Source organism: Pimephales promelas, chromosome 7, assembly GCF_988280905.1.
Source record: "Pimephales promelas chromosome 7, fPimPro1.hap1.1, whole genome shotgun sequence".
NCBI classification, from domain to species: Eukaryota; Metazoa; Chordata; class Actinopteri; order Cypriniformes; family Leuciscidae; genus Pimephales; species Pimephales promelas.
Genome location: NC_142775.1, coordinates 33,130,556 through 33,156,939, shown reverse-complemented (window position 1 = coordinate 33,156,939; position 26,384 = coordinate 33,130,556). Strand labels below are relative to the sequence as shown.

Genomic DNA, 26,384 nt, shown 5'->3' with positions numbered 1-26,384 from the left:
ATCATTTTCGGCATGGAAAGGTTTTTCATAGTTTTTTTTTTTTTTGTGTGTGTGCATAGTACCGCTACGCATATAAATTGGATTTCAGAACAATCACATCACAATAATAATTATTCTTAATGTCAAAAATTTTAAAATTAGCTTTGTTTTCACAATTCCAGTAATTCCAGAAATGTCACACTTCCGCCTTAACTGTTATGTATAATACATGCGATCTGCTACTCACCAGAACTGTGAGGGCTGATGGGAGGTTGTCCACAGGGAAATCAGGCAGGTTTAAGCTGGCCGACTCTTGAGAACAAAGAGTAGTGGCGAAAGACAAGAGCTGGGAAACCCTAAGATGGAGGCAAATTGTTTCAACAATCAGTTTGCAACATAGCCAATAAAAAATCCATGTCCGAAAAGTGCTGTACCTTTCAGGAGGCACATTTGGTCCAATTGTGTACAGATGCTCTAGCTGGTCCTTAAAAAAAAAAAAAAAAAATACAACCTTAGGACACTTTTGGTAATACACATCTATCAAACGCAGATTAATTCATAACGCATGTAGCACCTTGAAGGGAAGGTAGTAGATGTCTCTGGCCTGGAAGCGGGAGCGAAGCGGAGGATCCAGTGGGTTTCCTTTGTATCGGGGGACCGGCAGGCCAAGAGCAATGACTCGAAAATCCTCACTTACACGAACAATTTTCCATGCCTCCATCTCCTCTTTAGTGTGCTCCTATTGGACCAACACAAGCATAGCAAACAGCAGAGACAGGTAAATAAAATGTTATTTACATTACATTTTTTTGAAAATAATAAAAAAAAAATTGTATTTTATTATTGTATAATAAAATAAAATGTAATATTGAAATTATTTTATTATATTTAAAAATAATAAATAAATGAAACAAAAAAAAAGCAAAACATTATTATAAAATTTAAAATAAATTAATTTATTGGCTAATTAAAACATACAAAAACAAAATTATATATATATATATATATATATATATATATACTGTAGATATAGATATATACTGTATAGATATAGATATTTATATATATAACTAGTAAATGCTTTTAATTAAGCCACCATTGGCAGGTGTTACAAAATGTTGTGGCTTGCGTATGTACTGCATAATGACAATGCACATGTTAAGTGTTATCGATGTCTCTTTCATGAAGCATCAGTCACAGGACAGATCCCTGACTGGTCGGTCTGTATCCGTGAGCAGAGGAAGGCCTGTCGTACAGCAGGTTTGTCCTCACCTCCAGGAGTTTGTCGTAGCGCTGTGCTGACATGAGGAAGCGTCCATCTTCCAGCTGCATCTCTCGATTCTCAAGCAGGTTGTTGAGAACTGGCAACACATTCCTCTCTGCCTTCTCCAGCCCCTCCAACACAAGAATCCGACCCTCGGTAGCAGCTCGGACGGCACACTGACAGAGACAGAAAGGACGGGAACATGTTGAGGAACCTTGCAGGAAGTGATGCAGGGCTTAGATGACATCAATGTGCAAAATAGGGGCAGGGACATGAGCTCAGACTAATTCTCTGGTACAACAACCTTCAAGTTACTGTTCCAGAGCACAATACTGTCTAATATGAATGTTTTTGAAAAGTCGGAATATTGTAGCTATATATGCCGTTCTCCACTGACGTTCTTCAAAAGTTGTTCAAAGCGTTTCTAAGAATGCAGATTTTCAGAAGGCATCTGTCCAAGATGTCTGACTCTGAGATGGTCAACAGGAACATGGTTTGTGTAACATTCACATTATTAGGGAGTCGAGTAGTCAAGCAAAAGGATAATCAAATTAATTAATTAATAAAGCAATACATAAAACGCATTATCATTCTTATAGATCCAATGAACGAAGCAAGGGTGTACAGTTACATTCAAGCTATTTAAAGGCATGAAGATTTTTTTTTTTTTTTAAATATGTTATTTTGGTAATCAAAACTTTGTTTTAAGGGATACAATTACTTGACTATAATGATGACACAAATTTATTTTTTAGAAATTCTAAATCAGATTTTTTATAGAAAACAGAACACAGCCAATAGTCTCAGAACACAACTAGTTTTCCAGACTTTGTTGTCTTTGTTTTTTCAGATTTGGAAATGACTAAAAACAAATTCCATACTACACAGGAACCCTGTTTTAAAACAGCAAATCAAAAAGACTTTCTGTGACACTGTTCTGTCTCTAGGAGGAATTCCTATCTGCACAGTTTAAGAAAGTGTTCATCAGTCATTTCACCCACTTCACAGAGCAGTTCACTTCTATTTTAGAAACATACAGTTTTTTTTAACATCTTGCCCCATTTGTGGGTTGAATCTCTAAATCTTGTCTGTTATGAAGATGCAACCATGCAAACATATGTATATAGGAATCAAACGGCATTGACGTCAAAGGCAGGAAATTCTAGGCTACTCCGATGACCACAAAACAAGTCGCCATATAATTAGGTTAACATGTAAATATATGCCTGATTGTGTGGGAACAGGGCCTATAAATATGTAGCCAGATGGTCCAAATTTAGCACAGGACCCATATCCATTCTGGATGCCATAATCACATAATTGCTAGAAATATGTCTGTGACGCAGACTAGAGAGACTAGTTAAAACCACAAACCAGTGCGTTTGTCAATGAGACAGCAAGTTGTAAATAGCTGTCGAGCTAAGTGCATTTTGACCTACTTGACCCCAATCAGAAAAACAAAATAAAACCAAGCAGGAAAGAGTTATCGGACCACAAGCAACTTTTCCTTGACTTCCTACACAATGATGCCAAATTGATCATTGTGTGGTGGAATAATGAAGAGCAGAACATATGGTATGTTGAATGTTTGATTTTGATTGTTTTCTTTTGCAAGATGTATTTCTTTGGCATGTTTGCCTTTATTGGAGTTGGAGAGAGGACAGGAAACAAAGTGGGAAATAGAGGGGGGTGGAATCAGGAAAGGACAACAAGCCGGGATTCCAACTTGGTCGCCCAAAGCTCAATTGCACTACATGTACACTACACTTACAAAAAGGATGGTTCCATTTTTGATAATGTCAATATATACAAAAATATTTGTGTTAATTGGAATACAGCTGAAATAAACACAAAAAAATTAAAAACTTCAAATAAAGAATTATACATGTATATAAAGATTACAAATGCTGCCTTAACAACCAATTAAATCTTAAACTAGAATTATATGAACTGAAAATATATTTTTTTAAAAAATGCTGATTTAAAACATTAATAAATATCACACTAATATCTAAATAATGCTAAAATAACGCTGTAAAATATATTCTTTATATAATAAAATAAACCAAAAATAAAATGGCTTTAGTCTGTCACAATTATGTTGTGTTAGTTTCAATTTCATGGACTTTTAGTTTGTTCACAGTCCGTTTCCTGTTTCCTTTGTCTTAGTTTCCCGCCACTAATCTGTTTCCATGGACACCAACTCAATCATCACAGCTGTTCATCCTTTAGTTCATCACCATTGTGTAAGTTCCTCCTTGTGCACTCTTCAGTTGTCTGGTTTCGTAGTGTTATTGTTGTTTGCATTACCTCTCGAGTTATTTAATAAATCTTGTTTTATTGACTAGCAATAGCAAGAATCAGAACATGTGTGATTGGCTGGCTAGTTATTTCATCTTTTTTTGATAATGCCTGTGACAAACTTCCTGTTTCAACATGACAATAATTTTTTAGAGGCCTTTAAGGGATGCATTTAATAAAATAAAATTTTATTAAACGCATATAATTTATATATATATATATATATATATATATATATATATATATATATTTAACATGTGTGTTAATGTTATATGTAGTAACTACTGCAATAATCCATTTGAGGATGCAGTATAAACCATATAAACTCAGTACAGCATGGACACTAGTAGCTAATAGATTAAATCAGACACTCAATCAGATGGATGGAAAAAACCCTCTATGAATAATTGATCATTTAGTCTAAAGCATTTCCCATTCACACATAAAGGCAAGTCAACTGGGATGTGTTTGCCTGACACACAAAGCTTGTTATATAGGTCTGAAAATGAGCGCAAGGCCCAAGAGAGCAGTGAGATGCTCTAGTTAACCACCAGCACACACACGACCCACCTTATGCCTACTGTCCATCAACCAATCCACACAGCAAAAACAAGCAGGAGTGTTAAGATCTGATGCGACACTATCACACTGGACAAAAGCTATTTAACACACGGCTCAAGGCACAATTCATTATCAACATGCTTTAGAATCATGTGCACTGGGCCTAACAACTCTGATCGCAAAGGTTAAGACTATATACCACTTAAAAATGTGCAGAGAGGGTTTCCATGGGAACATATCAGCTTTTCCTCACTGAAACTTGAGGACTGAGTGAACCTTTCATTAGATATAGGCTATATAAGCAGAACAGAAGAGCTGTGGCTAATGATTTGATGCCTGGGAGCTAGACAAAGCTGGATAAGCGGACATAATTGATCACTTGGACTTCAGTAGAGAAGAAGAGAATTTGCCAGATCCTGCGGGATTTCTTTTTCATTAACCATGAGACTGATTACAACAGAGACCGTTTTGATTTATAAAAAAAATAATAATATAATTTTTAACTCAAGTTAACAACTTAGTTTTTATTTGTTTTTTAAATATATTTCTATTCAGATTTAATTAATTTTTATTTTACTTTTAGTCATTTTAGCACTTCAACTTCAAATGTATGCTAAGGCAACATTTATATATATATATATATATATATATATATATATATATATAGATAGATAGATAGATAGATAGATAGATAGATAGATAGATAGATAGATAGATAGATAGATAGATAGATAGATAATAATAAATATACATATGCTCAACCACCACTATATTAGGTACATGGGTATACCAGTTCAACTGCTTATTGACGCAAAAATATCTAATCAGCCAATCACATGTTAGCAACTCAATGTATCAAGCATGTAGAGATGGTCAAGACAATCTGCTGAAGTTTAAAGGTATACTCACTTTTTTCGGAAATAGGCTCATTTTATATCGCCCCCAGAGTTAAACAGTTGGGTTTTACCGTTTTCGAATCCATCCAGCCGATTTTCTGATATTTAGAAGAATATCAGTAACCAGACAGTTTCTGGTCTCATTGACTTCCATAGTATATTTTTTTCCTACGATGGAAGTCAATGAGACCAGAAACTGTCTGGTTACTGATATTCTTCTAAATATCAGAAAATCGGCTGAATGGATTCGAAAACAGTAAAACTCAAACGTTTAACCTAGAGGGAGTTGTAAAATGAGCCTATTTCCCAAAAAAGTGGAGTATCCCTTTAAGTTCGGTTTCTGATAGAAAGACAACAGTAACTCAAATAAACACTTGTTACAACCAAGGTCTGCAGAAGAGGATCTCTGAACACACAACACTTTGAACCTTGAAGCAGAAGAGCTCCAGCAGCAGAAGACATTTGAGTGTCAGCTAAGAACAGGAAACTGAGGCTACAATTCACATGGGCTCACCAAAACCTGGACAATAGAAGATTGGAAAAACATTGCTGGTATGATGACTCTTGATTTCTGCTGCAACATTCAAATGCTAGGGTCAGAATTGGATGTAAACAACATGAATCTATTCTGCCTTGTATCAATAGTTCAGGCTGCTGTTGTGTAATTGTGTGCTGGATATTTTCTTAATACTAACTGAGCATCATTTACACACCACAGCTGACCAGAGTATTGTAGCTGACCATGTTCATCCTGACTACAGTGTTTCATCTACAAACCTCAAAACATCTCAAACATGGCAATGAGTTCACTAAACTCAAATGGGCTCCACATTTACCAGACCTCAATCCAATATGGGATGTGGTGGAACAGGAGATTCACATCTTGGATGTTCAGCCCACAAATCTACAGCAACATGCGATCATGTACCTAATACACATGTACCAAAATCTCTGAGGAATGTTTCCAGCACCTTGTTGAATCTATGCCACACAGGATTAAGGCAACTCTGGGCATCCAAACTGGGTATTAATGGCTAGTGAATTTGTGTATAATATATATATATATATATATATATAAAATAAACAATGCTGATGAGTGAAAGGTGAAAGAGATTGACTTGCCTGGTCTATATAAAAGGCAGTTCCTGAGCGGATCTCTCTGCGCTGTTTGAGATCTGTCTCAGTAGTGTCTCTGGACAGGGCAACATATTCAACCTCTCGCTTTGTTAATTCCTAGCAAACAAGGAATAAAAGGTAAAGACTATGAAGAACATAGTTGTTATGAAATTGACAGAGTTTTATTCTGTGGAAATTCAGCATGTATTGGTGGTTGTGTTTGGGAGTGGTAATACTTGATATTACCAGGTACTGCATGGCAATCGAGCGCCGTAGAGGACCAGGAGGACCAATGAGAAACACGTCCTGTCCAAGAAGGTCCTTCTGCATTATCCAGCGAAGATGCTGGGTGATCATTTGTGGCAAAGCCTCAATCACTGTCAAAAAATATATATAATATGTTATTGAAAAATATTTTGTAATGTGTAAAGTTTTGGTAAGAGAGAATATGCAGATAGATAGATAGATAGATAGATAGATAGATAGATAGATAGATAGATAGATAGATAGATAGATAGATATAGATTTATGAAGGATCATGTGACATTAAAAAACAGAGAAATGACTTATGAAAATTCAAATATTTTATGATTAAAAATTGTTTAAATATATTTAAATAGAAAATCGTTATTTTAAATTGAAAATAAACTTGATGAACGTAAGAGACTTCTTTCAAAAACATAAAAAATAGTAATGTTTCCAAACTTTTGATCAGTACTGTATACTGTATGTAAAATGTGTTAATTTATTGGGTATATGTGCACATTTACTTTCCTGCATACATTCTGGAAAATTAATATTGTTTAATTGTTGTTTATCGATAAAAAAATAAAAATAACAAAGTACTGCCTGAAAAATATCTCAACAGCATGTCAAACCAAAGTGGCATCATGTGCATTAAACATTATGATAAACATTTTCTTAGATCTAATATGAATTGTATGAGCCTTTTTTTTTCAATGACTTTTAATCAGCTGGTGTTTTGTTGACATTTAATGGACGAATGCATGAAGTCAATTCTCCTCAAGTTCACACAGCAGTGTATTATGACAAGCACATACTGTGGTTTACTGGCACAAGTTCTGGATTTCTGGGGGTTTTGAGTCTATATGAAATCTCGCCAATCTTCACAGTGTCACCTGTGGAGACAAAAAAAAGTTCATTAAATAGAAAAACAAAGCAAACTTAACACAAATAGCCAAACATGCATGTTATGAAACATTGATTCTATTTACAAACACTCCAAGTCAACAGAGCAAACATTTCTTTTTTAATGTCAATATTTATAGAAACGTTAAAGACGGATGTAAACATATCGGAAGAGTATTCAAAACAGAGAATACAGAGTAAATAGAACTTGGTGGGCTCCTCTTGACCTGTCAGTGAAAAACAATGTAATACTTGAGTGAAAGCTTACCCTCAAACCTCTTTAAAAACAAACTATAAAGACAAGAAGGGTCATATGATATTGTGTGCAGATAAACAGACTTTGGCTTTATTGAAATCAGTACCTGATGAGGTGTTGAGGAGTTTGACCTCATGTGCGCTGCAGTTCCAACCTTCTTTTGACATTACCGGTCCCAATATATGGCGAATCCTTCTCGCAGCAACAGCTGCTGCTGTCCCTTTAAATAAAATACGCGAATACATACCGACCCTTTACAAAGTGCTGTTAAATTACAAATATATCGGCTACACTGTTATAGAGTCACTGCTATTTCATCATGGTCACATCATGAGTGTTTACATCACCGGTGCACGGATCTAGACGGAGGGAATTTGGTGAAGGACAGAAACTGTCCGTTTGAATAGGTCTTCCGTGTGGAACAGGCTGCTGCATTATGGGTTCCACGGGAAACAAATTTCCAAAACCAAGGAGCGTTTTCTAGGAATAATTCGCAAAACAACAACAAACAACAACAACAACAACAACAGACTTCTGTTTAGCTTGGGGTAACCAATGTCGAAGATTTTAGTAATCTATTAGGTTTTACTTGAACTGACTTGGGTCTAATCTCAAATCTACTATAAATAAGCATGAGTGAACTTTACTAAAATAAATAAAATGCAATACAATAAAATTCTGTCTTAGGCTGAACGGTTACACATCGTCTTGTTGTATTACATAATCATATTATTTTAACTATTATATAAAATGTATGTGAAAATACACTAAAAAGTGCAATTAAAGGCCTTGAAACGCGCAGCATTATTCAATGAGTTGATATACCACTAAAACAGGAAGACAGGGTGGGTTTGTTTATACAGCTCGGCCAGATCCATATTGTCTAAATTCTGATTTTGTCATTGTTTTTTTGGAGCCGCACTAGTTTATAAATAAGAGTAAGACTAACAATTCGCAATAAAAGCCAAAACAAACAAACAAAAAGCTTTCATAGGGACTTTAAAAAGAACTATGCGAGCTTTGATAAATAAAATATTTGTGATAATATGAGAAAATAGAGTTCAAATGAACTTCGAAACCATCACAAAAGCGCGCATGGTCATAGTGAATCTTTAAAAAGTGGGATTATGTGTAAAACGCAGGCTTCGTGACGTCATGGATAGCGCTTCGATTCCTTAATAGGGATTTGACATTTATCACGTGGAAAGAAAGAGGCTCAGCCTCTGGGAGACCCCGATAGAGTAGGCTATAGGGAGGAGTGGAGATGAGAAAGGGAAATATAACCTAACACTCAAACCATATGCTCAAATCCACGAGTGAAAGTCGCGCTTGATTTGTGCGCAGGGACTAGGAGAATAATGGAAGATGAAGACTGCCAATACACTCGCAGCCCTGCCTGGGAAGAGCTGGTCAGTACATTTTCTATTCGGATACTATCAAAGAGATCCTTCATAACCCTACACACATAGGCAGTGATTAAAGATTTTAGCAGTATTTTCGCAAACTCTAGATCTGATCGTGGCTTGTCTCGATGAGTGAGATCGCTATATGAAGAATTCCGTTCTACATTCCTCTACAAACTTTCTACGGGATTGATTTAGACAAGTTGCATGTTATAATATCAAACTAATCAATTATCTTATCTCGGTGAGTGACATCGCTAAGCTCTTTTTGCCATTCAAAGTAGACTGAGAGGAAATGTGAGATGACCCATTTTCATAGCCCAGTCTATAGTGGAATTAAACGAGGCTAATTCGTTTTTTTTGGAGGGTGCTGACTTATTTAAGAGTTTTAAATAAGACACTAATGAAATGCTCTGGCGAAATAAAATGTGACTGCATACAATGACTGATCGATCAAATCAATCAATCAATAGGATTTGTGCGTTTTGGTCATCAGTTTGAATTCACAAAACATACGCCTTTAAACTTAAGAGTAAGGATCTCTGCTCAGCAGTCTTCATTTATAGCTACAAATCTCAATGTTACTTAGCCTATACTGGCTTATAATTTATTATTATAATGTGTGCTAACGTGGATACATGCAATAAGTGACTAAGTGACAAAACAAACTAGCATTTAATTTAAACTAAATATTAGCCTATGTTGAAATGCTGCCTTCACGTGCTATCGGAAATGTGCTACTTCCCAGTTAGTCATGATTACGAGCTCATCGCATTCGATTTTTACGTGAGAGGGCGTTGATGTCCAACTTTTTAAATTGAAAACTAGTAGGCTATTTCACTACGATAATTCCCGTAGCATACGAATCTGGAGGTTCGCCTCGCGCTAGCGGCGCACTGGCACCCATAGCGCCTCAACATTTTTTCCGATATAACCAAACTTTTAATTGATACAATTTGGACATGAAATGTGTAATAAAGTGACAAATAAAGACAGTACAATGTAGCTAACTAGTGTTTTGTGGGTGTCCAATTCGCATCCCAACGAAAGAGCTCGAGCCGCCAACTGTTGCTATGGTTACAGTCTCAAGCGATGTGGACCTAGATTTCTACCGAGGAGGCCAAATCATGCAATAAACTGTGCAAGGGACCCAGTAATCCTAACGAATAGCCTACACTATATCATCATATGCATAGGCTATAGGCTATTGTATGTTATTTCTTAAATATGATAATATGGTAGAATCTCGCGATAATGTGCAAACTGCAGTCTATTTGGCAGCTCTCAGTAGGTTTTGAGACTCGGTCTGGTTGTGGCTTCGTATAATGTTTCAGAAGAAACATCTGTTGCTGTATCCTCGCCATAGTTTGTGAGATAACGTTACCCGTCCGCCGCTAGGGTTTGCTACAGAGATTTCCTCCCGCTCCGAGCGTCTCAGCCCCCCGTCTGCCTTTCTTCATGCAGTCAGGGAACCAGCGCTCGTGTTCAGACACGAAAATGCATACCACCCGGCAAGGAAAGTTTCACTGTAGCTCGTTTAAAAATAACAGACTCTAAGTGAATCCCTGGTGGTGCGCCGGTTAGGCTGAAAAGCACAAAAGCATGACGGCCAGGAGAACCGGTTTCCAGCCGCTATTCAGCTCCCGCATCCCGGCGGAGAGGAAGGGAGCGGCTGAACGCGTTCATAACCCGGAGTGCTGTGACTCTTCCCCGCAGGAGCCGGAGAAACCAGCCGCGACCCCTTCAGGGCTGCCCGCCGTGGGGGCTGTCGGGGGACCCGGGCCGGTGGTGGTGGACGAGTCATCCGACAGCGAGGGAGAGCAGGAAGGGCCGCAGAAACTCATCAGGAAAGTGTCAACCTCCGGGCAAATACGAAGCAAGGTAAGACACGTTGTTTCACACCCGAAGCCTGTGTTGTGTGTTTTGCTGTTCATGTCCAGGCCAGTAAGCAGACGATGGTGCTACTGTAGTCCTGCGCACATGGTAGACGTCTATGAGCTCAGTAAACACTGAGATTTTCCAGCGTCAAACATCTGGAATGATTGCAAACTGAACATGAATGTTGCGGTTATCCCTTGTGCCATAATTAATCTCTCATAGACAGTAAGCATGCAGTAAATGCAGCTCAGTCAGCAGTGCTCTATACTTACAGTCTTTAACCTGTTGATCTGTGTAGTCACTCACGACCACTTGTTGCTCTGTTTTTATGGGCACTCTTTTCTTTTCTTTTCTTTTCTTTTCTTTTCTTTTCTTTCCTTTTCGTTTTGATAATACACCTTTTCGTTCTTTTCTTTTCGTTTTGATAATATTTTTGTTTCTTCACTAATTTTAATCGCATACAATTTTATTAAGTATATTTTGAAATATTATCCTTATATTATGATTTATTAAATTATTGTTATATTAAATAATACATTAGGTCTATAATATAATTATATATATAGTAAATTACAGATTATTAAACACTGATGCTTGCATGATGATGTTGAACCCTAGTTTTTATGAGATTTTCTTGGTTACATTCATGTTTAGGCTACATTTTTGTCTATATATATATAAGATCATTTATATATAAGATCATTTATATATATATATATATATATATATATATATATGTTTAAATTCATCCACTTTGAATAACACAACTTTTTTTGCCTGTTTTGTTTTTCTGTATAGTGTGGAATGATTTTATGACCTTTTTACTTTAAACACAATAATCATATTGTATGCTCTTGAGTGTCTAAATCTGGACAGATCTGGGGTCATTTAATACATTTACATAATTAATCCCCCATAAACCCATTTAAACGTGGGCTTTGATGCGTACATTAATGAATAGTAATCGAAGCCTCTTGATTCTGCTCTCCTGCTTGGCAAGATGACACCTCAGCCATCTTGCCCCACTTTTACTGTGACACAATAAAAAGTTCCTCTTTTCTGACCAGAACAAATCCACTTAATTATTGAGTGCTGCTCTCCACCCCCTCTACATTATTAAAGAGGGCTATATTTAGATATGGGCTGCTCTGGATGTAGGGCTGGTCTTTAGTGATGATAATGAGCTGTCAGTTTAAAACACACCGCATGTGTAAATAAAGACTCATTCAACAAGAAGCATTCAGAAACATCATCTCCTCTCATCAATCAATATACAGCAGTAGATGAATGCAACTCCACACACACAAAAAACAACAAGTAAAATGTATTTTGCCAACTTTTTGCACGCATATTTTTAAAGTAAATTTCATGTATGAAATTAAGTTAACTCTACTTAATTAAGTTCAGTGAAAGTAACAAATAAAATAAGTCATTTTAACTTGGCTTGTAAAAGGTTGAGTAATATCTATTTTGTTGAAGTTTGCAGTACATTTCACTCAAACAATAAAACTTTGAATTAAACCACACTTTTTTTTAAAGTATATCCTTTACCTAGATATATCTTAGTAATTAATACAATAGAGATTGTGTGAAACACCAGAAGTTTCACATTGCGTAAACGCAGAGACCTCATATTAGACAATACACAATTTGATGGATCGTTTTTGTGTTTGAATGTGTCATTTTGAGTATAAAATGATCTCAAAATGACAAGTTAATAATCCCAACAACAAAAACAACGATAAAACTGGAAAACAGTGCAAAATCATTTATTATTCAAGGCTGCACGAAGGGAAAACCAGTATCAGAAAAGTTGAGTAATTTTACTTAATTTCATAACGTTGATATTTACACTTTCTATTCTACACGCTTGAATGGAGTTCTAATATAGAATTTATATCGTTTTTTTCTATTCTTGCCTGAACTAACTTTTTCGTGTAAATTACATTGTTTTTTTTCTGTAGTATTTACTTCACCACAAAATAATTTTCATCAGTGCACATCCATGTCACTGTTTTTCTTTGCAAATGGCAGTACAGAGATTGTGACACGCATTGACTTGTTTGAGATTTGTTTCTACATCAGTCAGCTTAAAGGGATAGTTCATCAAAAAATTTAAATTATTGTTGTTGCAGACCTGAATTAATTTCTTTCTTCTGCTGATCATAAAAGAATAATGGAAAAAATATATTGAAGTCAATGGGGATCAACATTTCTTTAAAATAACTTATTTTCTTTTTAAAATAGTTTCAAAGTAAATTCAGATCAAAACATTTTTTTCAACTTTTCAAAGTTTTAAACTTTGCTTTGTGTTTGCGATCACATATATTCCATTAAAAACAGTTATTTTAAATTAATATGTCATGTTATATCTCTATTTACTGTATTTTATTAAATAAATGCAGCCTTGATGATCATGAAACCTTTATAATCAAGTCAAGTCACATTTATTTATATACCACTTTTTACAATACATGACAGCATGAAAATAATACAACAATTTTGTTTCTAGACGAACATTGTGTCATCGTCCACCTGACGTAAGGCAGATCAATAATATTGTTGAATAATAAATGTCCCCAACTAAGCAAGCCCAAAGCCAAGGCAACAGTTGCAAGGAACCGAAACTCCATCAGGTCACAGAATGGAGAAAAAAACCTTGGGGGAAACCAGACTCAGTCGAGGGCCAGTTCTCCTCTGGCCATCGAACGAACAGTGTATGATTATGATTCAGGCAACATTACAGGTCAGAAGTTAGATTGGATCAGAACATTCACAATTTTTATCCAGTTACATCTGGTTGGAGGTCGGAGTCATCACAGTGGTATGGAGAAGAGTTTGTTGAGGTGTCCATGAGGTCTTCACAGGGCTGATGAGGCTGGCACTTCAGGGATGCGTTGTCGTCGTGTCCAGGCACAGGTTCACTGTCTGATCTGGATACGGCCCGGATCCGGCTGACTTCAATAAACCTCGGAATAAATGGAAAGACTAACATTAGCATAGATGCCATTCTTCTTATGATGTAAAGAGTTCATGGGGTGTTCAAGAGGTGTCCCCGGTTCGGCTGACCTCATCCATGGAGCCTAATAATCTGATTTGAATAATAGAAATGTTTAATGTTCTATGTGAATGTCAGGTAAAAGAGATGTGGTTTTAGTCTAGATTTGAACTGACAGAGTGTCTGCTTCCCGGACAATGTTAGGGAGACTGTTCCAGAGATTTGGTGCTAAAAAGGAAAATGATCTACCGCCCCTAGTCGATTTTGATATTCTAGGTATTATTAACCTGACAGAATTTTGAGATAAAAAATATACGTGAAGGACTATAATGCGTTAAAGGAACAACACTCCGACTTTTTGGGACTTTAGCTTATTCACCATATGCCCCAGAGTTAGATAAGTCCATACATAACTTTTTCATCTCCGTGCGTGCTGTAACTCTGTCTCACGCACTCACCGCAAGCCTAGCTTAGCACAAAGACTGGATGTAAATGGATACAGCTAGCATACTAATCCCAAATAAGAGACAACATAATGCAAACATTTTCATATTTACATGTTGTGATTTGTGTATTTACAGAGACACAGACATATTTTAACCGTATAGATATTGGGAACTATATTCTCAGAAGGCGAAGCACTACTACTTGGGCGGAGTGATTACCGCAGCACCTGAGACGCACCGTGGTGAGGGGCAGAGAGTTCGTTCAGAGTTGAAGTAATAGGGTCAGCAATTACAGAGTGAACAGCAATGGTCCTAGTACTGAGCCTTGTGGTACACCATACTGAACTTGTGATCGATAAGACATCTCCTTGTTTACTGCTTCAAACTGATCAGATAATTATGATTTGTAAAACATTAAAAAATATATTTTCCCTAAAAATCTGACCATATATATAAATATGTGTGTGTGTGTGTAACACAATTATATATAATAAAATTGTGTGTTTACAGTACCTGTCGAAACTTAATGTTTTTGAAAGAAATCACTTATGCTCACCAGTCTCCAAGGCTGCATTTACTTGATCAAAAATACAGTAAGAGCAGTAATATAGTGAAATATTATTACAATTTAAAATAACTGTTGTCTATTGTAATATATTTTAAAATGTAATTTTTTTACTGTGATCAGAAATCCTTCTAATATGGTGATTTTGTGCTCAAGAAACATTTCTACTTCTTCTTCTTCTTCTTCTGCTTCTTCTTGTCCTTTTTCTTATTTTCTTTTTTGTTTATGTTAGACCGGTCATGTGAATGCTGTTCAGCAGAGTGCCTCGCTTTGCCCTGGTAACTCTGTGGAGAGCAGCTAATGTCCAGGCCATCTGTGTTCTCAACGGGTATCTCAGTGTGTTACACAAGTTACAGGAGGGTGAGAGCGAGAGCTAGTTAGCTGGCTGATAATGGTAGGTGTTGTGTTGTTCTGTTGGCCAGTGGGCTGTGATGTGTGCAGATCAGTGCTAATGGAGCTTGTAGGCTCTCGGCGCTGTCCCATCTCATTGTTTGCTTAACACGGGCTCTTCACAGACTGTCCCATGTGTCCTGGTTGCACTGTGGCCACTCTCTGTCACAGATCACTCCATATGCTGGGGATGATCAGGGATCTTCTACTGTTGGAGTGCACTGACATTTTTCAAACCCAGGTTAGCTGATGCCATAGTAACTACCCACTCTATCTTCATTACGCTAATTGAGGGAGCAGGGAGTGCTGTGTAAAGGTTTGACTTTGAGTAACACTTCGGGGCATGATGAGATCAAAATAAATGTGTAGATCCTTAACAAAAGCAAGGAAAAAGTCTGTGCTAGATGTGCTATTTTGTGTCTTGCTCATTCCCAGGCTTAGTTTTTGTTGCGACGTCAATCCACTTTAAAAAAAAAAAAAATTCTAATAAATAAAAAAATGTAGGTATAACTGATTTTAGGAATTATGCAACAAGAAAAAGAAAAAAATAATATTAATATAATATAATATTAAAAATATCTAATGTTGAGCTGAATCAGTGTTATTTTAGTATCAATTTAATACTTTTTGTTAATATTTAGAATGAGATTTTTTTTTACATTTTGTTTTTACTTTAATTTTAGTTAATGTTAGTTTTTTTTTAAATACTTTCTTTGTAGTTTTTATTTTTATTTTAGTTTATTTAGTTTGAGTAATGTTAGTTTTTAAAGTAAAACTAAATGAAAATGAATATATATTGTTTCAAGTAATGATTTTGTTTATGGATTTAGTTTTAGTTTTAATCAATGCTAATAACCCTGATCTTAATTAATATTCATGGTCAGACGTATGTCAATCATATGATCACATATCAATTTCACAAAGCAATATTTAGATTGCCCCGTTTAAAAAAAGAAAATTTGAGACTGGCTGAGATTATTTTTTACAATTTGTGAATAATATATAATATAGTATAATACACGTTACCATTGGAACTACTTAAAAAATTGTTGAAAAAATAGGGTTTTAAACATGTTAAAGCTGTGAACGATTACAATACACAATGCAATGATACGATGTGAACACAGCTGGGGTCTCAGTAATCTCTGTGGGCTGATGCCTTGTAATTTAGTGGGAGAGCTCAAGTGTAGCAGAGCATCTGATCCTCTCGTCCCCCACAGACATCAATAGAGAGGTAATACTCTCATATCCACACACACACACACACACACACTATTTTTTCTGCTGAACACAAAGGAAGATATTTTAAAGAATGTTTCTTTCCAAACAATTGTGGGGCACCATTGACTAGTATAATTTTTTTGCAAGTAAATTTAAGTCCCATAAAACATAAAAGGTTGCCACCTTATTTTTTACGGTCAAATACAGCCACAGCTGCCGGTATTTTACCATAAATGTCACAGTTTATTTAACAGTGTATGTTTTCATGTACAACAACTTGTAAAGTAAATTATGACAGATTGTAATTTTTGGGTGAACTATCCCTTTAAACGACCCACTTTACCTGCATTCACCCTATAGGATGTACAGTAGGATTATATTTAAAGTATTTGGCATACTGTTGCAATGACTGATCTGTAAATTTCCTGGTGTCTATCAAGTACGTTTGTTTCACATGTTGTTTAAATTGAACAAATACGTTCCACACATTTTAGAAACTTGTTCCGTTCACAGCATTTATGTGAAATCGTCTTAATTCTCCTGTTTTTCTATACTAGACTGCATTATTGTATGTCTAAATAATGAATCTGTCTTCCTGGCTTATCTGGGCTGATGTAATTGATGATAATTAGATGAATTTAATAGCGCAGTTAGAAGAATTGAGCAGAAATTGTGTTTAGAGTTCAAGTGATGCGTAGGCAGACAATGACCTTTACATCCATGGCAACTTTGTCATACAGTGAATTATTCTTTGTCAGTACGAGTTATGTCTGAATAAAGAGCAAGTATTATTAATAAAGATGTACTTTTATATATCGATAAAACTCAATTGAGAACAGAATTGAGAACTCTTGAGTTATTGGTTGAAATTGGATTAGTCGAACCAGTTGAACCAGTTGGACTTATAAAAAAAGGTCATTGTTCTCATTGTTTGTTTATAAAACAGAATATTGTAATAAATATACCTGAGTTTTGCTTAAATAAATAATATTGAATTAAAATGCAATAGAATGAAAATTGCGTATCAAGACGGTGTAAGAAGTGATGCGAAACAAAACGAAAGGTTTACAATCAAATAAACCAAATAATATTTAAATGATTTTTCAAGTTGTGTACTGAAAACACAAAACCCCAAACACAAAAACATTTTATTAAAATACAAAAACACTTGATTTCCTCTATAAACCTAAATCAATTTTTCAAATCTGGATCAAATCTGACAATATTAGGGCTCCTGCTTCAGATATTGAACACAAGGAAGATGAGATCCAGGTGCACAGATAGACGAGGGGAAATCCACGATATCAGCAACGAAAATCTGTCCTGTTGTCTGACAAGTTCTCTTATTGAGTTAAGAGAGTCTGCTGAGTTCTGTATCCTGTGTCCTGTGCACTAATGCATGAATGAGAGGCACTGCTGATTCAATTGTGGAGCTGCAGGATGGGATTCGCCACAGGCATGAAACATACACTCGTACACCTCATGGTGAATCCCACGCTCGCTTTCTCTTAAACGTTGTACCTGGACTGTGTGGCCATGAATATCTGTCACATTAAATGGGTCAAATAATGAGTATTTAGAGAGAGTGTCAGAGAAAGGGGGGGAAATGGTTAAGAAAAAAATAACACATTTTAAAAATTGAAAGCATTAACGGCAGATACAGGTCTAGTGATTTTATGTGTAATATCATGATGGTTTGCTGACACTGGGTTCACTGGCTATTTATTAGGAGATTTGGGGAATTGTGTTGAAGTGAGCAAGATTTTAAAAGTTTGAAGTATTTGAAAGCATTTGAAATTGAATACAACACGCTTTGGCTGTAGAGATGCACACGACAAAAGGAGTGTCCAAAATAAACAGTCTTTTTTTAATCCACAAAAGAAAACACAGGAGATTATCTGGATTGTAATGCAACCACATAAGCTAGATGATACCAGGTCAACAGACACAGTAAACTCTGGGCTTAAAATACACAAAGGATGACTGACTAAAACAGAACAGGTGTTAACTAAGTACCAGGGAGTCTAAGGCCTTGTCCACACGAATACGTTTTTGTTTGAAAATGCATCTTCTTTTCTCCATTTTGGCCTTCTACACCGAGACAGCGTTTTTATTAATGAAAACAACGTTTTTTTGAAAACGCTATCCAACGTGGATAAAATGTGAAAATGCTATTTTTGCATAGTGTGAACTGTCAAACAGAGGTATTTAAAAACGATGAGGCAAGTTTAGTCACCATATTGTACAGATAGATAATCATGTTTATACGGCTATTGTGCCTTAAAGGACAACTGCGGGGCAAAATGAACCTTTGGTCTAATTACACATTGGTACCTAGTCGACCGTTCTCTGAGATTTGTTTTCATGATAATCGAATGTAAAGAGTTTAATCTCTAAAAACTGTTTAGCGTATATGTTAGTATATGGGGGCATTTAATAAGTAAAAATAAGTCGCTAGTTAATACCACTAACAAGGCTCAAAATAGCTCCACACTAACACAGTAACATGTAACATGCAAACCGAGAACTTTGTAAGTGTACAGACCGTTTAATAAGAAGATATTTTATAAAGACAGTACACTTCGTGTATACAGGCAGAAGCCATCTTGGAAAACAGTCTAGATAAGTCGAACCACAAACAGGTCGATGAATGATAGGAACGTTTGGATTTCCTGACAAACATACAAATGGACCAGCCATGTTGACAATCTGTCCGAGTTTTTTTTTTTTTTTTTGCGACTGGCTAATTCAAATTTAGACGACTAAGTCTCTTCTCATTGATTAGCGTTTAATCGACAATTAAGGTATCCCTTGTGAATACCAAAAATCCTTATACTTGCAGGTCACATTCAATCTTATTTCTATTTCACAGTTGCTATTCTGGCTTATTTTGGATGAGCAAGTCACTTATTTTGGGCTTGTTTTGTCAAATGTTTGTAGTGAGATCTGGCAACACTCTGGAGAGAGACAGACTTGCCAAAATGGGCGAATGAGTCATTTTTAAAGTAGATTGTTTTGGGTTGCCAAAGCACATCTGAAATAATGATTTGTACATCCTTATGCATGTGAAATAAATTGTATTAGGTTTGCTTTGCTTAATTTGTTTCCTTCCTTTTAAGTATTGTCTTCAATTATTTGAAAAAAAAAGAAGGTAATTAATAAAGTAAATAGTACATTAAAAGATTAGCATATTCTTCCAAAATTCAATTAAGTAAACGTTATTTCTTTACCTATTTAAAGCAAAATAAACCCAGAATAAACACACTATTGACACTACTCACCTCTGAAAGGTTATGCCATTTCTCTGGGAATTTAAATATCGGCAGTAACTTAAATCTCTGCACAATATTGTGGCATATTTTTACTGTTTTACTGGTTGAATGTGGAATCTACGTATACATATCTATGGTTGCCACTTCCATACACTCTAAAAAATAAAGGTGCCAGGAAGAACCAAAAAGGGGGTTTCGCAGTGATGCCATAGAAGAACCTTTTTTGGCTCCCCAAAGAACCTTTCACTGAAAGGTTCCTTGAGGAACCTATTTTTTTCTTAGTGCCACAAAGAACCTTTTTCAGTACTGCAAAGAACCCTTCTCAAAGGTTCTTTAAAGAACCTATAACCAGATTAATCAATCTGATCAACACTTTGAGAGTTCAAAATGAAGAGCTCCTGGCTATTCGGTGTACAAACTGAACAAAGAAAAAGTCTGTGTATTGAAAAAATCTGTGCACTGACTTGTTGGCCTACCTGAACTGTAATGGGGACTCGAACCCATTTTAAATTGTCTCAGTCTTAATACTATACTAATTATTATTATTATTATTTGTGTTGATAGCCCTATATTGTAAAAAAAAAAAATGCACCGAAAAATTAAATTAGATTTGTCCAAATTTCTATATGCACGTGAGCATGTACTGAATTATTGTATTTCGACGGAAACTGCAGTCAAGCTTTTATTTAGGCGGAAAAACAAGTTTACAAACTCATTTCATTCAGATCTAGTAAAAAAAAAAATGCTGTAATCATCAACTATGCAAAATGTGAAAATACGTTGCCATAAATAAATGTGGGAAACATAAATTTACTCCAACAATATGAGGTCACATGAGATTGTGAAGAACCATTTTATAATCTGAAGTACCTCGTGGTGCTACAAAGAACCTTTAGTGTAATGGAAAGGTTCCTTGGATGTTAAAAGTTCTTCATGGAACCATATGACCCAACAAAGCACCTTTGAAGAACCTTTATTTTTAAGAGTGTAAATTGTCAAACTGTGCATATACACAACAAGATTAAGCTCTCAATTGTGGAATGAAAGCAAAATCCATATGTAAATGCGCCCAAAATGTGATGTAGCAGTTGAATTCTGGCTTGGACCGCAAACCATGTGACCCCGAACACTATTGTACATTGACGGACAAAGGCTCTTGTTTGGCATTGACATTCCATACAAATGTATCATTCCTTTTTCCACAAGACCTCTGTGAATGAAGAATTGTGAATCAATAACCCTTGGAGGAGACTAAAGACAGCCATATTCTTCAGCTCATTAAGCCCTAATTCGTATTCTCGTTGTAATTGGCTCTTGTTTTGTGTATTTCCCGTCTCAGATGACCTTGATTAACAGCGACTGATTGACTGGTTTGTTTTCTCAATGACCCACTCACTCGACCCATCATACCCAGCATTCATTCTTTCAATAGACACTCATAATGGGGCTACTTGAAGACTGAATGCAAAATGCACATCGGCCCACAGAGACTCCAAAGCCGTGGGTTCGGAGGAAACGGGGCGGCATTCACGATCATTAGCTGTCTCTAAAGATGGCAGTGTGTGTGTGGGGGGTGTGGGGGGTCTGGACAGCTTTTGAAAATGGGTTTTAATGATGGTCCCCTCCTCCCCCTCTCCTGCTGACTGTATAGCAGCGATTCACTGTCTGTCAGCCGCTTCCCCTCCCTGCGCCTGACCATCCTGACCAGTGTAATTGTTACCTTGTGCTCTGCCTCCTCTGTACACAATGACTCCGCGTCGTTAGAGATGAGAAAATTATGTGCCAACAACTGACAAGGTGTAATTGCTAGGCCAGTTTAAGCTGTGCTGTAAAGTTTCTGTGAAAGTGGTATTTTTAACTTTGCGAAATGGAGCGCCGTGTTCGTGATTCCTCAGTGTGCTATTTGTGCTTACTGAAGAGTCACAGAGGTCTTCGGTACCAAGGATTCTTGTGGTTTTTAATCATTAGGCCTCAAATACAGTATTTTGGATTAGATTTTTTTTTGTATTGGCCACATTTTCTTTTTGTTTTGTTGTGAAAATATACTGCTTTTGTCACTATTATTGATAGGTCACCAAAAAAACAACTAAATTTTCATTATTTCTTCAAGAATTTTCATTTATTATTTGTTCAACTTTTGAAGAATCATCAGGCATCACATGTATCATAAAGCTAACAGTTACCACGTCTGTCAATTTGAAATACGCTGAAAAAAAACAACAAACATTGGTGTACGATTTACTTTGAAATCATTTTCACTCATAAATCGCTAGTAAATTTCGCATTTTTTTGACATTCTGAAGACAGTGTTGTCGTTTGTTTGACCTTCCTAAGGCTGACGAACTAAGTGGTTCAAATTTATTTTAAACACTGTTGCTGAAAATTATAATACAGTTAACAGCTTGTTTTATGTTGTTTTGTTTGCTCTCGTATTTGTAAGATGGTTCACCACTCCTTAGGAAAATTAGCCATGGTTTTGTGATCAATTGCTGTTTCTATTACCTTAGTTTTCTGACATAGGTCATGATTAAATGATGGATAACATTGTATCTATAATGTATAAGAAAATTACTTAAAACATGACACTCTGAAACGCCCCGTGAAATCTGTGCTTGCAAAGTCTGTGTATGAAATACGTTCTACACGATCCTCTTGTTTTTTTTTTTTTTTTTTTTTTTTTTTGTTTTAACATTGTCAGGGTCTGAATTGGGCTCGAATTGGTTTGAAATTGACCCCATCATTAATATTTACCCTAGAGATGAACTCAAAATTATGGAGTGGCATGATATTTACACTGGAAGGGCTCTGCCAATCACAACACACTAGACCAGCTAACCAATCACAGCACACTTTGTATTTCGGTAAGAGGGGCTTAATCAAAATCGGCGTGTTCGAGCCAAACCGGGGAAAGAAATAATGCGTTTTTTGAACAATCAGTCATGAAAACATATTCTAGTACACTCTAAAAACAAAATCAAGACTGTGAAAAAGGTATAACAGGACCCCTTTTTGAAAATTACAGAATTTCTTTTTTACAGTGTTGTTATTTATCCATACTTAGGTTTTTTGATAATTTACCTTACAAGATTTTTAGATTACAATAATAAACCAAATGTCCTCAATTTGCCAATATCTTTAACTTAGACCACAGAGCATTTGTTGTCTCAGTGGATTGATAATGGAAGCATTTTCAGTCTTTTTTTGTGGGTTTGATGCATTGGCCATTAGAAGATGCCTAAGGGAAGCAGTAAAAAGCTGTGCCCATCCAAAGCCAACTTCCTGGCACATTTGTGCTTGTGGTGACTTTGCCACAAAAGTCTTTTGTGTTCTGTCTAGAGAAATGATAAATCTCACCACAGATGCTATAGCCTGAATCATTCATGAATTTCAAACAACCATCAAAGAGACTGAGGTGCTGTTTCCACGACACCACTTTCAACTAAAAACTGAAAACTTTTTATGTGTTTTGGCCGTTTATTTACATGACAATGCTGTTTTGGGGGCCTGAAAATGCTTTAACGTTTTTAGACGGGTTACAAAGTGCAAGTTTTTGAAAATGATACCGTTGCTGTCTCCGTGTAAACTACAAAAAAGTGAATTTGTGAAAATGGTGACATCATGCGAATTACGTGTTCAGTTATAGGTGCATAGTGTTTCTTTAAAAAGCGATATCGCCATCTACTGGCCTGGCATGCATAATACAGTGCTTTTTGTCGGATCCGTGTGTACCGGGATCGTTTTGATAACGCTGCTGTCTTTACGTGGAAAACTCAAAGGAAAACATTTTCCATGTTTATGCTTAGGCTATTTCAGAATCACTGTATCTTGATACCATCAATATGATGGACAAAATTGTATTGTAGTTGCGAGTACACCAGAGTCCTATTCAATTATTCTTGCCTCACTAAATGCTGCAAAGTGTCCTCTTTTTTGGTGTTATGGAAATGGCCACCCTTATACTAACTTGCATCGAAGCCTACGATTCAATAGGTGTCATCATCGTACAGTACATGTCATATCCAAGTTTATTAGATCAATGGGATTTGTAATGTTCTTATAGAGTAAGATTGTTGAAATCGCAGTCTATAGCAGGCATTACAAAATAACATTTACTATGCTGACACGTTTCATATAAACTAACACTCAGTCGCACTTTGTCTGTAAATATAATTGTGGATTGAACTACTTTGAATGTGGTAACTATAAAAATGGTCCAGAGTTAGAGAGTGATGATTATTTTAAGAGCAGTTGTTTTTATTGTTCCTGGCACAGCGCTTAGGGATCTTACATCGTAGTCTAGTGTCTTAGATTTAGCTTGTTTCTGAAACATCTGTCATGTGTTCATGTCATTTTTCAATCATTAAACATCACATATATTAAAAAAGAATTCTTCTTAGAGATGAATATTGTTTTGCTCCCACAACTGTTATGTCTTATTGGCCTTTAAAGAGATGCTGAAGAAGGCAACTTGTTTTGTGGCATTAAATTATTCTACTTTTAGGATGTTTGGAGGGGTTACTCCGTTCATTTGAAGGAACACATGTTGCTGAAAGCATATTTTTACAAGGTTAAAGCACCCTGCAAGAGAGGTCAAGTGTTTCTGCTCCAGCACTAGCCCAGATGGACTTTCAGAGTCAAAAAACAAAAGGGCATTGTTAAACCACATTACATGCATCTTCTATGATTTGAATAGTGTTTTTGTTAATTCTTTATGAACTTAAAGTAGCTTTAGCTAAATCAATAATTGGATGATTCTTCAACAGTATTGCATTGATTTGTATTATCGTTAACTAAAACTAATACTATAAAAAAACATTTATGCTGAAATTGAAATAAAGCTGAAATAACATTAAATTGAAAAACAAAGATTAATTAAGGAAAACAGACAAAATGAAAAATTAGAAATGTTGCCTTGGAAATAAACTCAAATAGGTTTTAGTTGAAGCACTGAAATTATTAACTGGAAATAAATATAAACTAAAATTGAAATAGCAATATTAAAAAATGAAATTGCAAAAAAATTAAAAATAAGCATAACTATAAAAAAACTATACAAATAAAAGCTAATTAAACAAATTATAAAACTAAAATAAAAACTAAAATAGCACTGGTTTGTTAAAATTTAAACGATTTCAACTTTTTTTGGTCAGTTGGCAATGTGTTTCCTTCAATATTTATTTGTGCCTTTTATTTGGTCACAGACTTAGATAAACTTACTTAAACATACTTCTAAAAACTAAGAAAATCCATCCTACAAGTATTATTCTAAAAAAAATAGATACATACGGACAGTGAAGTACACAAACTATTTCAATATATTAATTGTGTAAAAAAATACTTTTAAAAACCCTTTTAAAAAAATACAACAGTTGTGATGTTATTTCCACCACAACCGACAAAAGCTTTTTTTTTTCCTGTTAGTGTAGTTTACCAAAAGACAAAAGGCTCAGATGACATATTAAACATGATGTGTTAAAAAAATAAGAATAAAATTAAGATAAATATCACAAAATAGTATATTTGTATTGTGCATCATTTCCAATCAAACTGTAATTATATGAAATTATTTTTAAATGTGTAAAAATATAATTTAATTGTTTGTGGGTTTAAGATACATGAAAAAACTCAAATCTTTTAGGTTATCGCTCTTGTGTGCAAACTGGCCTTAACTATTAAAATCCTCTTTCATTGAAATACCGCTGAAATATAATAAAATATCATTCGTAGATGAAAAACACTGTGCATATATATATATATATATATATATATATATATATATATATAGTATTTATAAATGTTGTCTGCGTAACAAACTGAAATTAAATAAGTTTAAATTAAAGGTATAAAAATATGCTAAAATTATTTCAACTTAAACTGAAATACATATAAATTAAAGCTAAATATAACTAAATATATCAAAATATATTTTAATATATATATTTAGTATACACACATACAGTATGTAAATAATACAAAAATAACTTAAATAAAGAAACATTTCCAGGCTTTTTTCGAGCTTATGCCATTTCTGGAGCTTGTAGATAATCCGCTTATATGTGTGTGTGTGTTTGTTGCGGGTTCAAACACTGCAGACATGTGTCCGAGAGCAAAGCACTGAGGCTAGATATCCTCACTCACAGGATGTCCGTCTGTTATATCACTCACTTTCTGAAGAAACGTTACTCGTGTCCTCACAAGAGAAGCTTCTGTTGTGTGTGTGTGGTGTGTGGTTACAGTGAGTCGTGGTTGAGTTGCTCATCGGTGTCGTGTGTAACCGTGTGTGTGTGTGTGATGTTGAGAGAGGTGTGGGTGTACAGTGCAGCGCAGTGGGGTTAGTCATGTATGTCTGGCACTGAGCCGTTCTCCCTCTTACAGTTTCGTGAAGAAACAGTCTATTAATAGATCACTTCTTATCCCACTTGGCAACAGGAAGGGAACTGAAGACAAGAAAAAAGGGAACCAAGTGGCCGAAAGACTCAAACAAAAGAGGAACATTGAAATAAAACATTACATTTTCATTTAATGTAGTAACAAACGTACAGTACTACATTTTTTTAAAATGTTTTTGAAAGAAGTCCTTGATGCTCACCAAGGCTGCATGTAATTGACCAAAAATATAGTATATATTGTGGAATATTGTTATAATTTAAAATAACTGTTTTTTATTTGAATATATTTATTCCTGTGAT

General features: G+C 35.4%; 2 protein-coding genes across 7 annotated transcripts in view; one reads left to right on the top strand and one right to left on the bottom strand.

Moving 5' to 3' along the window:
* The window catches only part of vwa8 (von Willebrand factor A domain containing 8), a 101,929-nt gene extending 93,643 nt beyond the window's left edge, over window positions 1–8,286 (bottom strand). The window contains exons 1-8 of the mRNA XM_039683601.2: window positions 7,629–8,286; window positions 7,179–7,256; window positions 6,364–6,494; window positions 6,124–6,234; window positions 1,252–1,419; window positions 554–718; window positions 414–463; window positions 227–335 (exon numbers count right to left, since the gene is read on the bottom strand). Of these exons, the coding sequence (XP_039539535.2) occupies window positions 227–335; window positions 414–463; window positions 554–718; window positions 1,252–1,419; window positions 6,124–6,234; window positions 6,364–6,494; window positions 7,179–7,256; window positions 7,629–7,767 (951 nt within the window). The 5' untranslated portion in view covers window positions 7,768–8,286. The remainder of the gene's footprint in view (window positions 1–226; window positions 336–413; window positions 464–553; window positions 719–1,251; window positions 1,420–6,123; window positions 6,235–6,363; window positions 6,495–7,178; window positions 7,257–7,628) is intronic.
* A 464-nt stretch (window positions 8,287–8,750) lies between these two features.
* Window positions 8,751–26,384, top strand: part of dgkh (diacylglycerol kinase, eta) — an 87,263-nt gene continuing 69,629 nt past the window's right edge. For 2 of the 6 annotated variants that reach the window (XM_039683603.2, XM_089133356.1), the window contains exons 1-2: window positions 8,751–8,931; window positions 10,642–10,806. In XM_039683603.2, the coding sequence (XP_039539537.2) occupies window positions 8,881–8,931; window positions 10,642–10,806 (216 nt within the window). In that variant the 5' untranslated portion in view covers window positions 8,751–8,880. Of the gene's footprint in view, window positions 8,932–10,255; window positions 10,807–26,384 lie in introns of those variants that run through there. The other 4 variants (XM_039683610.2, XM_089133357.1, XM_089133355.1 and 1 more) reach the window with 4 other exon arrangements.